Source organism: Cornus florida, unplaced genomic scaffold (assembly GCF_030987335.1).
Source record: "Cornus florida cultivar Cherokee Brave unplaced genomic scaffold, ASM3098733v1 CherokeeBrave_3.0.0_Hap2_Chr02, whole genome shotgun sequence".
In the NCBI taxonomy this organism is placed as follows: Eukaryota; Viridiplantae; Streptophyta; class Magnoliopsida; order Cornales; family Cornaceae; genus Cornus; species Cornus florida.
In genome coordinates, this window is record NW_026775572.1 from 20,689,229 (window position 1) to 20,705,196 (window position 15,968).

Below are 15,968 nucleotides of genomic sequence, written 5' to 3' on the forward strand. Positions count from 1 at the left end.
ATATGAGTCATATCTTAAATTTGGTCTTAGTTGCACTCACTAATCTGATATAGTATAATTCTTCCATCTTGCTTGTATAATCTCATCATCGGAATTTTTGAGAAATTGGTTGATTTTCTGAAGTTCAAGTATTGTGCTAATGCTCTTGCAGGACTTTTCTGAACTTTATTGTGCTAATGTTCTTGTAAGACTTAATGTTGAATTTTGTTGATTTGCAGAAAATCTTCGAGCACAATAGCGTGAGCCATTTTGGCTTTTACCCATTTTGCTGTGATTTGCTGTTGAGTATAGAGGTCCCCATAAGTAGAGATTGAATTCTTATGATGAACATGTTTATATTACACACACATATATACTGAGAGAGAGAGAGGTGGGTGGTAGGGGTGGAAGGTGATGGAAGAGTAGCAGTTTGGCCCTTTATTAAATGATGGAGAGATAAAAAAAAACCATAGAGATCAAGTTGATCAACCTCACATGACCTGTTTTCTCCAAATAAATAAATAAAACCACCCATCACATTGTGTTTCTCACTTCAACCTCAACAAACTTAGCTACCACCCATGCACGCACATGAGAAAATAGTCATTGAAAACAAGAGCTTTATTACAAGTGTTTAAATTACGATACAACAATTTGAATACTGTACATCAGGTTAAGATTACAATAAAATACACTGAACAAACTAATTTTTGCTATTATATGTACAAGTTGAGCAGAAGCATGCGATGCTAGAAATTCTGATTACTTTTTGCAAAGAACACATCAATTGGAAGATGGTTACCATCAGATGACTTGTGCTTCTTTCGTCTACTTCCACTTGCAATGTGGTGTTTTTGGGTAAACCTGACAAGGTCAGTTTTTGTTAGAACAAATGATGATGAAGATATAAATAACAAGAATGAAATATAATCAGTATATCAGTCCAGGATTCCAGAGTGATTTTAAAACCAATTGGTTAAAGACCCCTGGTTAGTTTGCACAATTTTACTCTGTTTCAGGCCGAGTTGAACAGTTCCACTAAAGATACGGTTGTCTGTTCTACAAATACAAAAACTAACCCTCCGTTCGCTTCTCATAGTGTTGGACGGAACAAATTCATTCTGTAATGGAATCAGTGCAAATTTTGAGGCTATCAATGGCTAAGATAATGAAAAGGGTGAATTAAGATTATGAATATTGACATGATAAGAAGAGACTCATTTCGGTTACAATTGAATGCAACTTTTTCACTAAAATGCCATGAACCAGCTAAGAAATTTGATTTTCTTAATCCCTGGAATCAATGCACCATTTTATGAAGACAAATTGCAATATTTATCAAAAATATAGATTGTCAATGCATGGGAATTAACCAATGCTCCTGTTAAATTAAGAATAACAAACTCGTTGTAAATCTTACATTTATGTCAAATAAAAAATATGATAATAGTTTACATATTATATTATGAAAACAAACAGTAGGAATTGATTTTTTTATTTATTTGCGGGAGCGGGGTATAGAGTAGGAAAAATAGTAAACAACCAGCAGCATTCCTTCTGGCTTTTTATTGTAGTAGAACTATCTCTCAAATTCCCACATCATAAGGACATTCAATTTTAATAAAGTGTGAATCTAAAAGAAAATTTGGTCTTTTATGGACCATCTTGTAGCAGCAGAAAGATTTATTTATTTTTCCATTTCAAGTTAACAAACCCCGCATTTTTCTAAAAAAATAAAAAATCAGTATGTTAATAAAGACGTCTGATTAGATGCAACCCATCATAAAAGAACCAACAGTCTTTAGTACAAGCTAGCAGAGCAGACAGGACCAGAGAAAAAAGAAAAAACTATGTAACCTATCAGGCATACGACAGGAAACTATATGGTACCTCTGCTTCAATGCAAGATTGCTTGGACTGTTGCTCGATTCCTCCTCCTGCAGCCTCTGGGCAAAATGAAAATCGGAATGTTCTTGCCTCTCCTCAACAAAACTGGGAGGCAGTTCAATCCCACATAGTGAACACTTGTAGTCATTCACCCATAGAAATGGCTCTTTCTGATTTAGTGAAGACGCTGCTGCTTCATCAGAAAGGTTGGTCCTCTTCTTCACTTGATCTTGGCTAATTCCCTCAGACTGTACAGATAAAGAAAAATAATGGGTCACCAATTGTACTGCATTGGGGGCATTAACCTGGGCATGTAGCAACATTTATAACATGCTAATGTAAGAAAGTAACAAACCAAGGCAGAAACTAATGCTGCGTTTGGATTGTATAAGTTTCGAGAGAGAAGAAAAGAGGGGAAAGTGGAAATAGAGAGAAAAACATGTTAAAATAGAAAATCTTCAACACAAAAACCCAGGTAGAATTTGTTTTCTTTTTAAAAGTAAAAGTTGAGCTAAATTGCAAATAAGTTTAAGATGGAGATATGTGATAACAATTGATAAGAGTGCCATCCTGAAAATGCTATCCAATACATTAAAAAATCATCAAGCATCAAAATTAAAAGAAACTATGTTCTGCACTAATTTAAATGGTTGTTTTTTATTGGCAGCAGTCAAAATAATGAACCACAAACCAACCTTCCTACATACCTTGTCCTTACATTGGTTGCTCAGAGGTCCATAACTTTTCTCCATGTCACAACTATCGCAGCCTAGCAAGCAGTTACCGTGATTAAAACTTGAAATTTGATTGCTGTCCAGTGAATCTCTAAAATCACCATGACATGCCTCCTGAAGGTCAGAAGAAAGACCATTTTCTGTGTCCATCATAAAGTGGTTGTCACTAATATCTGAGCCCAAGGAAACGTGATCACTCATATTTCTTCCAGAAGTATCTCCTGATATAAAGAACTTGGATAGAGTTTTCTGTGTAGGATCAGATGGAGAACCATCCTTGTCTTCATTAAATTGAGACATCCGCAATCCTGACAGAAAATAACATATTTGTTCATCAGACATCCTTGTATTTGAGAGGTGTGTTGAGACCTACAATCCACAGAAACGAGGTAGAGGAGGACAGAGGAAAATATAAATGCTCTATCATAATACCTACCACAAAACTGCACATACTACAAAGCCACACGTTTTGAGCATCAAAGAACAGAAAAGTTTTGCAATACTGTTTAGTACTCATCCAATATGGAAAACTAAAAGAAAGTCAAAGAGGATGCACTTATGGATGAGAAAGTTTTGCTGAAAAGGCAAACATAACTTCTGGTCTGATCAGCACAAAAAAAGAAAAAGAAAAAAAGTCGTGGAGCAAGATATTGTAAGAGATAAAGACATAGACCTCCACAGAGAAGAGGATCAATAATAATAATAACAGTAGTAGTAGTAGTAGTAGTAGTAGTAGTAGTAGTAGTAACAGTCGTAGTAGTAGTAGTAGTAGTAGCAGCAGCAGCAGCAGCTGCAGCAGTAGTAGTAGTAGTAGTAGTAGCAGTCGTAATGGACAGAATCATTCAATAATTCTCTCCAAAACGTGCTCCCCAAGAGGAGACCCTTTCCACACTATATACTTTCAGACTCCACCATTTTATCCTTATATAAACCTACGGAAAAAAAAAAAATTCTTGTTGGACAAAAACCAAATTTTTTGCTAAGAGAAAACCACAAAACAGAATTTCCATAAATTAAGATATATATATATATATATATATATATATATATATATATAGACATATTGGTTAGGTAAAAAATTAAGATATTGAATAAAACAGAAGACTACATTAATGACAACTAAGAAAATGGAAACAAATTAAGAACATTAAATCAACTACCGAGATACGTGTAGGAAGGACAGTTGAGAAAAGAAGGCGGCAGACAACCTTTTTTGGGGGGGAGGAAAAAAAAAGGTGTGAAAAATAAAGAGTCATTATTTGAATAAAGATTGCTACATCCTGCTTCCGAGGATAAGCAAGTAACATTCCAGTCGGCACTATAATGTAAATTTTTCCACAATAATAAATATGAACCAAGTATTGTGTCCCTACCAATTAGTCTTAAGCATACTGGAAGTTCAGCCTTTAGCAACTTAGATGCATACTTCAAGATATCCTTGCTTGAGCATACATATTTTTCCAAAGTCACAGCTCGAGTTCGGACCTGGAGATTGCAAACCAATAAACATGACAGCACAATGATCTGGTAAGTGATAATCACCAAAAGGATGGGAAGAAATTGAAGAAAGAGAGATAATAAAGAGTCTGTTACAACAATTACCAGGGAAAAAAGTATTACAGGCGGAAACTTGATACGAAAAAAAAAAATTACAAGATCTAGGAATTAGCCAGAATCACTAGTTAGCATTTTAGAAATGCCATGGTGTGTAGGAGTGCACAAAAAACCGGTTACACGGGTAAACCGGACCAAACTGGTCTGGTATTTTATGGTTTGGTCCAGTTCCGGTTTCAAAAACAAGGAACCGTTACTTAACGGTTCGGTTCTAGGTTTGGGATCCTCCAGGACCAAATTGAACCGTTAATTAATTATATATATATAAATATATAATACACAAAAGATATAATAGAATCCCTAAATCCTAGCCCAGTAATATATTTTATATATAACATATAATAAAATATTTCTATTTTAGATGAGCCAGCCACGTACATATGTTGAATTAGTTGGAGAACAATATAGAATCTAAATATAAGAAATTCATATTACTTATCAAAAAAATATATAAGAAATTCATATTATCAAACAGGATAAACCGGTGGAACCGAACTGAACCAGTCCCTCATAGTTCAGTTTTGTTCAGTTCTGATGGTTCCTTCGGTCCGGTTTGGTCCTGATTCACGCCAGAACTGGTCCAAACAGGACTGTTTGCACCCCTAATGGAGTGCATTCATGAAAAGAGCAGACGCAAAGGCTACTCTAAGAAAGCATCAGAAGGTACCTCAAAAGATGCAGTTTTCAGTTTTAGTGTCAATGTTCGCCCAAAAAGGCCTTCTTTTTCCATGTCAGCGGAAAGCATTTCAGCAAGATCCACTGAAAAATTAAAAAATTTGGCATGGCTTAATTGTTGAAGGATTGTTCAAATAATCTTACTCGTGAAAGCAAAAGACTGGCCTTATTTCCAGATGTAAAATGTGCTTCTTTTGGAACAAATAAATTACTTCTACAAACATTTCAAGAACACCACAAGTCTCAGCAAATAATTAACTTTTATTTGAAATTCCAAGTTTACCTGCAAAGCACTAAATAGTTGCAGAAATGTAGCCAAATCAGTTCACAAAAAGATGGAATGAACTATTACTACATTTTCTCACTTATTGTCCAGTCAAACCCATGCATAAACTCTTAAATGTCATATCCATTAAAGGTAAAGATGGATTTGAAGGATAAACAACATACAACTTGCAAAATAACAATCCTAAGATCAGTTTCCTTTACATTGCAAGTAACAACATCATAGTGATCACAAAATATTGGTTTTAAGTAAATTGAGAAAATTACAAAATGTAAGGATATAATCAAGAAGTAATGCACCAAACTAACATAATTTTGGATTCATGGGCATGAGATTTATCTTAGCCATTTCATGAAAGCAATAGGCATTTCAGGCTCAGCGTACAAATCAAAGAGTTGAAAAGGTGAGTCCTCAAGTTCAAGGAGCATTCACATGACTTGATCCTCTTCCTTTGCCTGTTCTCCATATGGACCATATAATAAATATGAGCAAGGAGAAATTATGGCTAAACCCTGAAAGAATGAGTCATTACATAAATTTTCCGAAGATAAGAATTAATTACAAAGGGATACGAACTTACTTGCATAATTTTCAAATTACTGATTCAGTCTTAAATAATCACGAGAACCAAAATTGACATGATAACCCATTGGAATAACAATGACCAGTAGTTGAGTTATTAAACGAATAACTAAAAAATAGATGTTTCAGTTAAAATGGTGATGAAAAAACACAACCATTAAGAAAACAAGAAGTGGTAGACGAACCTCAAGACAATTTAAATTCTAATATGAAGCTTGTTCACACAAAACTTGGAAATAAGGGAGTCGAGTGTGTTTTTCTCAGAAGGAAAAAGGAATTACAGAGGTTGGTGGTCATTTCACGCTGATGAAAATAAGGAAGAGGAAACAACCCATAACAAATTACTCTTGCGGCAAGGAAACATGTTGTCCATAGAGTTTTTATAAGGCTTCCTTTCACTAAACTTGATTATTTTCTAATGGCATTTGAATTATCCTAATAAGTCACCATTATACAACAGAAGGGCATATTTAGCAACAATATACAGAAGTGAAATCCCTAGTATAGCAATACGTTAGTAATATTCTTCAATTTTTTATTTCCTTAGTTCAATATGACAGTCAATAGAGTTCCATTCCATGGAAAATTCCAAAAAAACAATAGGAAATTCCACATGTATCAACAGAAATGAAAAGGAGCTGCTAATTAGCATAGTGGACATTTAATGAGGATGGACATAAAAGCAAAATCAGGTCAGATATATGAGCAAGAGCAACAGCTTCATGTCATAACATATCCTAACTGAATGTCTCTTGTAAATAAAAGGAAAACCTGAGATACCTAATTTCTGATATAGCAATATCTCATCCTCAGTGGCTGAAAATGTTCTCTCACTGCTTATACTTTTCCGCAACTTAACTTGAGGAGTATCTGTCCTCCCAAGTCCCAGACCCACAGAGAGAAAAAAATCTGCAATAAAATGGTATGATGGTTAATAACTTAGTGTAATTTTACAGATATAAGAACCACAAATACTAAAAGCAAAGAAGAATCAGCATTACCAAAATAACAAAATAAAGAAGAATGAGAAGTAACATAAAAAATGCAAGTCAGTCTAAAACGGTATGATGGTTAATAACTTAGTGTAATTTTACAGATATAAGCACCACAAATACTAAAAGCAAAGAAGAATCACCATTACCAAAATAACGAAAAAAAGAAGAATGAGAAGTAACATAAAAAACGAAAGTCAGTCTAGTTAAAGTTAAGTGTTCAAAAAATTATTTTCTGTCATTTGAAGAAAATATTAATGAGTTAGTCATTTGACCTATGCACATTCAAAATACCAAAAGGCTTATTTAGTCAGATAATAATTTTACACACATTTTAAATAGAAAAGACAGAAAAAACTAATTACATAAGAATCTAAGAATTGCATGAGAATACTTCAAGCAGTTTTTCAAAAAAAATGTTAATTATAAAAAATTCAGATATATAGTAGGAAACAAATTCAAAATCTTTGACTTGAACCGTGACTCTTACAGTCTTACGATATTGTGTTTTGCAGGAGTACCATTTTTGTACGAGAACAATTTCTTTCTTTTTCACTGCCTCTACTATTACCATTATCTAATACACACAGAAAAATACTACGAAAGAGAGAATATTTTGGAGAAGTTCTCATATATGGCGAAACTTTTCCTCTCTAGATATTCTCATAATGTACCTGAATAATTTTGCTTCTACTTCCAACCATAATTAGAATAATCAGCTATCTTCTTTTTTTGCCAGTTGGTCACACACACCCCCTCCAAGGAATTGTTTGCACCTAGTAGGAATCGATCCTGAGACCTAATACTTCGAGAGGCGCCAGGGGCCAAGTCTTTTCCATCTAGGCCAATCCCGTGGGGTTAATTACCAGCTATCTTCTCCATAAGGTAATATAACAAAATAAACCAACCTAAGAAATTTCTGCACTAGTAGACGATTGTAGCTAATCTTGACATTAGAAAGGCACAAAGTTAAGCTACCAGCTTTCATCAAAGCTACAACCAGAAAATGACGAGCTTACAACTCTCCCATAGTCCAACTTTTTTTTTTGATAAATAAAAAATTTTATAAAAAAAACACTCCGAGGGGGAGCGGAACCCAAGAACAATACAAAAAGCCACTCAATCCTTCAAAGAGGCCAAAAAATCAACAATTTCCTCCAAAGATCTATGATCTCTCCCTAAAACCCAACAAAAAAGAGTGGAAATAATCGAGAATTTAAGCACCGAAATCGACATCGCCTTTCCTTCAAAATATCTCCTATTCCTTTCAAGCCAAATGCACCACCATACACAAAGCGGTGTAGCCCTCCACACATCCTGACTGTGAGTCCCCACAGGGCAACCTCTCCAAGCCTCAATCAACCCTCTCCCATAGTCCAACTTGCCATTGAGTTTGCTTGGGTGGCATGCATTTAAAGAGTGTACTTAATTGTCATGACTCAACTGATACAGTTCAATTTCTCATCTATTTAGGCTTTCTCCCTCCTCACTAATCCTTTGACATGATTCAGAACAGGTTGACTGGAAGCGACTTGTGGTAGAATTGATGAAATAACCTGCTTCTCCCAAACTTCATTATTCTTGCTGATTTTCATCTTCAACATGATTTGTTTACAATTGCTCAGAAAGCTCCAAAAAAAAAAATTTCAAGTCTATAAATAGTCTCAAATTATACGAAAGTGGTGCAAGATATATTAAGTTAATGACATCAACTCTTAAAGTAAAGACTTAGCGCAAATGAAGCTAGAGTTCATGTTCATCAACTTTAAAGATCGACACTTGGTGAAAATAAAGCTGATATCCACACCCACCAACTATTACTAGGTGCTATAGGAAAAACTCGGGTGGGCAAGTGTGAGAGACAATTTCAAGTATTAGGCAAATATTTTAGTGTAAATGAAGTATAGATAAGGCTTGCACCTACTCCATCCCTCACAACCTCAGGATTAACTGGACCAAAACCAGGTAATGGCCTCCTAGGCCTCTATCCAGTTAACCTCTCAGGACCCTGAACTAACAGGAGCAACAATGCGTAAGAGCCAAAACAAATTTAATGCACTCTTCTATAAAGAAAATCATAGCACAAACTCCATTCATAATCCCATCAATTACCCATTGATCCATTACGCATAAAACCACCGAAGTGCTTTGTTTTGATAACTATTATTGACATCATAGTACCTCAAAGATTACAAACTCACTTCTTAATGAGAAAGGTTACTGCAGCCCAGCTCCCACTCAGAGAGAGAGAGAGAGAGAGAAGGATTGATGATGGGAAGTGAGAAACTGAATAATAGCAGATTTGATATCTAGAAAGGGGTTTTCAATAGTACAGAATGCAAATAATTTCAATAGCAGATTTGAAGTTCTCACTATTCCAAAATCATATGACAATCCTTAGGTGCACACCTCTCATATTACAATTTATGGAAAAAAAAAAAAAAAAAAAACAGAAGCAGTGATCAGCATGCCAACCTGATGAAGAACGAGAAAACAGTGCACAGAGGAAACTACTCTTTTGCAGCATCTCCTCACATGTTGTGACTCCAAAAACATCCTTTAACACGTGTTCAGTGACCTTACCAATGCCCCCAATCTGTAGATAGAAATACCCAATATGTTTCTCAATCAGAACACGAAGCTAAGGACCTCCAACAATATTAAATGTGTCAATTTTGAGCTACAGTTCTTTCAAAACAAACAATGCAAACTTGTCAAAACAAATCTACAGATAACTGAAATACCTTCCTTATAGGAAGTGAGGATATAAATGTCATGACAGCCATCCGGTCATTTGGTAAAACAAACTGGCCATTTGGCTTGTTTATATCTGAGCAAACCTGGTAAAAAGAAAAAAGATATAAAGGACGATCAAGTTAGAACTCCCTAAGAAAAAACTCAACTCAACAAAGCCTTTTTTTTCTCAAGTCTCAACCACTAGGGTCAACTACATTAACTCCGTCAAAAACAAATTTTCTCAAGGAATATCTAGATCATTTCAGTTCTATATTACTCATGGATCTTGCTGAGAACAGAGGAAGAAACAGTAATTATAGATGCTTTAAATTCAATACAAACAAGTTAAGTTGAATAAGCTCATAATCATAGAAATTTCAGAACAAAACATTTCGGAAAACTTTCTAAATATCCAACCTGAACCGAGCACTATTGTGGATGCTGGTACAACCAAATGTTCATCCAATTTAATTAGTTCTGAACATAATAGCAAACCATCTCACTTGCTTCTCCCTTGTCTTTTAACCTATTGAGTTTGTGCTTCTTTTCTACGGTAAAATGCGAAAAACTCATTGAATTATTCTGCATTTGCAATTGAACTTCAAAAGCCCCCTAACCTATAAAAAACTTGTGAGTAAATCCTTTTCCATCATTCAACTTCATGAAACCATATAACTATCCTAAAAAAATGAGAACAAAAAATTTAAGTTCAAAAATGTTTTTGAAATAAAAAAAGGTATCCAAAATTTAGGTCCCAAAAATGGATCTCTCTGCATGGTTTTGTATGGGAGTAATTTGGTTCTGAGAAAAGGGCACATAACCCATTTCTGTCACTTTCTAATGGAAGAATAACAACATGGGGCAATTTGCAGGGTTTTACAATAGTACAGGGGGGTTATTGCCAAATTAATAACCTAGGGGGTTATTTGCAAATGTGGAGAAGCTGAAGGGAGATTTTTGCATTTTACCCAATTTTCTATGCCATAATTAATAATTAATTCAGTCAACCTAGCCACTAATCCACCTCAACATCATTAGCATTGTTTTGAATAAGTAACATAATCTTAAATTACTCATAAATATACTTTTTCACAATTACCCCATAAACTGCCCCACAAATCCATTCGGGTCATGTTTGTCGACTCAAAAGAAATTCCCATTTAACATAAACCACAGGGCACCGTTTATAGCATAACATTCTCTACCAACTTCACTTTTATCAACAAAAAGTAAATCCTCCTAGTGTATTGTCAAACATCGATTCTTTGGTGTTCACATTGCCAACATCTCCACTAACAATTTCCCTCAAGTACCGAGAATAAATATATACACTTCATACACAAAATTCTGATTTTTTTGGCTAAATGGCATGAAAAAAGAAGTGGCTGAAACAGAATATTCGTGAAATGCAAAAAAAATAATTTTCATGAACAAAACGATGCACATAAGTGTCCATGCAAGCTGCATATCTGTGGTCCATGTGATAAATTGATGCGGAGAACGTCTAAAAACATAAGAACAAATTCAACAAAAATCCTAAAGCACCTTAGCAAGTAAGCGGTTTGGCCCCACTCCAGCACTACATGTTAGACCAGTCTCCTCATAGACACTTGTTCTGAGTTCTTCAGCAATCTTCACAAAGGGTAACAAAATATGAAGGGCGTTAAAGCAAAGGAGTATCCAGTTTAATGACAATAAAGTGATGGATGTGTTGTAGAAATGCCACTCCAAGAGAGAAAAAAGGAAGTGAGTGTGGGGTAATTCCTTTAGTTTATGTTCTTACCTCTCCACCGGTAATGCCCCTTTCTTTGCAGACCTTTGTTATATCAAGGTATGCTTCATCCAAACTAGCCGCCATGAAGTTGGGATCATATTTTTGGAAAACTAATTAGAAAGAGCATGTCCAAGTGAAGTTTATTAGCAAAAGATAACTGCTGGTTCAGTCCAGAAAATACATTAAAGCACGATATCAACCTTTTCTAGTTAAATCACTGTAATGAGTATACTTCTTGAAATCTACGGGGACAAAAATCAACTCTCGGCATAATTTACGTGCAATGAAACCAGGCATTGCAGCACGAACCCCAAATTTCCGTGCCTACAGAGTAGACAAATCATGTTCTTAGTAGAAGTATTGAGTTAAAAACTAAAATAAAAAAATAAATAAAAGGTTGTTTCTCTTAATGGAAATTTGAAAGCAAATCTTGCGTCAAAGAGAAGCAAAAAGAACATAAAGGAACATCAGGACAAGCCAACCAAAACCATCCACAATGAAACTTCCAGTTAGCAATTCAAACCTCATAATTAGCAGTGGATATCATAGACATGCCACCCACAGCCATTGGTTTGCCCTTCAACGAAGGATTGCTTAATGTTTCAACAGCTGCATAGAAAGCATCCATATCTACGTGTAGCCAAATCCTTGACAAATCACGAGTAACTTCTAGCTCTAAAATTCTCTTATCAGCAACCTATAATGAAAAAAAATATAATAAAAAAAAATTAGAAGGGCACAACCACAGTAATTTTTCACCTCATGAAGTGCTTTTTAAACATTTTCCTTGCTTATTTTGTAATGGCATAGAGAAAATTCATAAATTACTAAGTACACCCATTTTATGACCTGATGCACCAGGCTTGGGCAAGGAAATGAGATCAGTCAAGTCCATCGATCCAATGATGCTGAGTCATGGTCCTCATGGAGTGCATTCTGCAGAGTGTACGAAGACTATAGTTTCCTATTAAAGTTTTTAAAAACAATTACATATTCAATTTCTTATTTTGATGTTTCTTCATCTTTGAAAAATCATTTTAACTTTTAAGACACTTTTAGGTCCAGTGACAACATACTCCAATAATGAACCCAGATGATGCACTAGTTACACGCACCATAGATATTTTTCACTGATTACTTTACACCAATTGGATAGCTAACCAAGACTTGGTTTCCTTATGTCCATAAAAGAAATATTTCTTAATTACCAAAAAAAGGGTTTAACTGCCAGTCAAAATGTTGCCAAATAAAGAGTCACTGGTTACAGTTGCAACTTTGTATGTATCAACTCGTTAGTTTACGTAATTTATGAACATAAGCAGAGGCATCAGGAAAATAACAAAGAGAGAAAAACAAGAAAATATATAAATTGTTGGAAATTTGAGATGTTTTTAAGACTTCTTTATTGCATAAGTTTTATATTGGGCCTATTTAATTTGGCGGTTACAAGCCCTTGGCTTTGCCTATATAAGTTGAGTTCTATTCTTGTTTTGTTACTTCACTTTTATCTCTTTTGTTCTTCCACTACTTTCACATTTTTACATGTTTTATGGACGCCGAGATGAAGACTTGATACAGAGTCTTTCCAATTGGAGTCTTCGTGGCCCGTCAATTGGAGTAATTTTCTATTTTCATCACAATGTGTAAAATAACTTTTACTTGTTCAAAGTTGTTTAAAGTGTAAAATCCTAAAATCATATAAAATATCCCTAACATAAATTGTGTTAGGGTCATAAAGTTATATCAAGTGATTGGAAAAGCAAGACAAAAAAGAACTCCAGTTTTCAATATTAGATTTTCTGTCAATTACATGACAAAGCACATTAATACCATGGCAAGATGAAGTAGAAAGTATATGTTTTCCTCTAAGAGTACCTCCTGATAATGAGATATATCTGCTGCCGTGAGCTTTGCACACCGAGCATGCATGTTTTCTATTTTCTGCTTTATGAAAACCTCCTTGCGTTTCTCATTCTCAAAATATTTTGATCCTTTGCTCATCTCATAGACTACTCTCTGCACTCTTTCCTTATCAACTCCATCCATCCCTACGATGTCGCAAGAAAAAATATCTCACATTTTAAGATACATGTAAAGTGAAGAAAAAAAAATTATTATGACAAAATCAAAATACCTACACAAGACTAGAAGTAGACTCCAACTAAAGCAATTAAGAATATAATCCCATTACAAGTGTATAAATATATTTACAAAATCCACTTCCAATTTACATTCTTCAAAATAAGCAACCCTAGTCATACGACTTAGAATCACACATAAAACGTAGTTTTGTCCCAAAAATCTCTTCTGAACAAAATCATAAATTTAAAACAACCAAACCAAATATATATATATATATATATATATATATATATATTGGAAGAAGAAGCTAATGTTCACTTCTCATGGACTTTCTTGCATTTCATCTAACATTTGTTTCAAAATTATGTTTCTCCTTAGTTCAAGATCATAAACAAACAACTACAAGTTTCAATCAAAGACGTTGTCACATCGGGTAACCGATTAAAAGGCAATTCAATTTGATATAACGATAGCACGATCAATCGCAACTGAAACGCGTGTGCAATAAGCAACAAGAATCGGGAAATGATCGAGCATATTCAAAAATTCCACAGTATTGTGCGTTTTCTAGTTGTAGATTGCCCAAATAAAAAACCCTAAAATTTATCAGTCCGAATAGATATGATTTATATACCTGCTTTGGCGTTTGTGAAAGCGGTGTGGTAAGACTGCCATGGCCGAGAGGTGTCGCCGCCTGATGTCTCACTCTTCGCCATCCCCTCTTTAGCTTGCTCCAGAAGGAAGACACAGAAATTGAATATCATCGTAGTATATATAAAGAGGACTGCAAAGACCGCCAAAATGGAGAGTAACGGAGAAAATTAAATAAACAAATATAAAATCCCACTTTAGTTTTTTTTTTTTTTTTTAAATAAAAATAAAAAAATAAAAAATAAAAAAGAAAAAGAAAAAGCAAAAGTGTGAAAAAAATCCCCCCTGAACCGTTTTAAAATTTCACTAAACTCAATATAAAATCCCACTTTAGTTTTTGAAAAAAAAAAAAAAAAGAGAGAAAGCAAAAGTGTGAAAAAAATCCCCCCTGAACTGTTTTAAAATTTCACTAAACTCCCATGTAATATCTTTCCTACAACACCATTAGTTTAAAAAATAAAATAAAAAAATGATAAACTCACTAAACCAAAAAAAAGTGATGTAGGATATAATTTTTGCCAAATTTGCATTGACTATCAACTCAAAAGGTTCATTATTCTATATCAACACGTCTTGGAGTAAAAAAAAGCCTCTTCAATGGGCTCTTATTTGAGAAAATTTGAGATTCTCAAATTTCTTCTCATATATGACAGCTGCCAAATTTTTTTGGCAAGTCTTTCATTTCCCAAAACGGTACCGTTTCTCACCAGTCATCACCCACTCGCATCTCTATATGTATATTATATATATAATATATATATATATATAAAATATGCATATATATTATATATAATATATATAAATTTTTGAAAAAAAAAATTATATAAAAAAATTAATTCACAAATAGTGATAAAAAAATTATAAAAATTTGCTTTTTTTTCCGTCTTTTTTTGATCAGATATTTTAGATTTGTAATTCTTTTTAATTTGGTTTAATTTTAGTTTCCTTCTAATGTCTACAATTTGACTAAAATGTGCCTAATATTAATATTACTGATGCAAATATGAATAGTGGGAATGGTAGTTGAAAAATAATAGTAATTGTGTTAAAAAATAGCATTTTGCGTGAAATGTATCATTGGAGCATAATTGTTAAAATGTAGTATTTTGGCACTGTAACACTTGTCAAATTCCTGTCAAAATATAGATTTGACATGCAAAAATAGATTTTAACATTGAAAATACTCTAACATTCAAACTTAAGAAAGACGCTTCATATTGGTGGGAAATGCAAGGAGAGCAAACTTGCAATCGTGATAGGAGACGAAACAATTGTTGACGGCTAGATTTGTAACATTAAATTATGAGCAATGGTTGTATTATGCAAGAAAGAGAGTTGGTCTGCCAAGGAATTTTACAATAAATTTAGTGATTTCAAATAAAACCAAAATAATATTATTGAAGCAACGAGTGATTTTATTGCGATTGATGATCAAACTTCAATATCTGCCGCTTGTTTTGTGAATGCTAGAAAGGTTAGAAATCAGATTCAATCAAATGAATACTTAAAATCTCATACGAAATGGAATAATTCACCCGATTGTTTTATATACAGTGGCCCTGCATTATGTGCTCTTGGTGGGCTTTATGAGTCAGTCATGCAGGATTTCAAACGAAACTTTACTTGATGAAAATTTTCTATTGTACCAAAATCTATTGGGGGTTGTCTTCAATGTAATACCCTAATATTTTAAAGGTATTATTTATTGGGATTAATAATTTTATTTTTATTTAAAATAATTTTTGTGATTTATTTAAGATTAATCGCTTTTATTTTTATTTTTAAATGATTTGTTTTAGTTAATAGAGTGTTATGATTTAATGGTCTTGTTTGTATTAATTTATATTTCATGATTATGTATGATGATTGATTGTTTGTGTGTGTAATTATTGATTTAATTGTTTATTAACGTGTTAATTTTATTAGTATGGTGTAAATTCTTGTTTGTTTATGTGTTTCATGTAATTAGTTATTTT

The 15,968-nt window shown here is 33.7% G+C and overlaps 1 protein-coding gene across 1 annotated transcript; it reads right to left on the minus strand.

Moving 5' to 3' along the window:
* Window positions 1–581: 581 nt before the first annotated feature.
* Window positions 582–14,438, minus strand: LOC132294154 (DNA polymerase kappa). The gene is made up of 14 exons (XM_059791908.1): window positions 13,976–14,438; window positions 13,135–13,307; window positions 11,783–11,956; window positions 11,460–11,583; window positions 11,269–11,369; window positions 11,031–11,117; window positions 9,494–9,589; window positions 9,225–9,345; window positions 6,538–6,666; window positions 4,882–4,973; window positions 3,974–4,085; window positions 2,574–2,908; window positions 1,870–2,114; window positions 582–843 (listed from the first exon to the last, which is right to left on the minus strand). Exons 1-14 carry the CDS (start codon window positions 14,103–14,105, stop codon window positions 729–731), a joined length of 2,034 nt encoding a protein of 677 aa, XP_059647891.1. The 5' UTR covers window positions 14,106–14,438; the 3' UTR covers window positions 582–728.
* Window positions 14,439–15,968: the final 1,530 nt, after the last annotated feature.

Coding starts and splice junctions, on each gene's coding strand:
- LOC132294154 (XM_059791908.1), bottom strand. CDS start 14,105: ATGATATTCAATTTCTGTGTCTTCCTTCTGGAGCAAGCTAAAGAGGGG. Junction 6,667..9,224: donor GTTTTCTCGTTCTTCATCAG/GTTGGCATGCTG, acceptor ATTTTATTGCAG/ATTTTTTTCTCTCTGTGGGT. Junction 4,974..6,537: donor ATTGCTATATCAGAAATTAG/GTATCTCAGGTT, acceptor TTAATTTTTCAG/TGGATCTTGCTGAAATGCTT.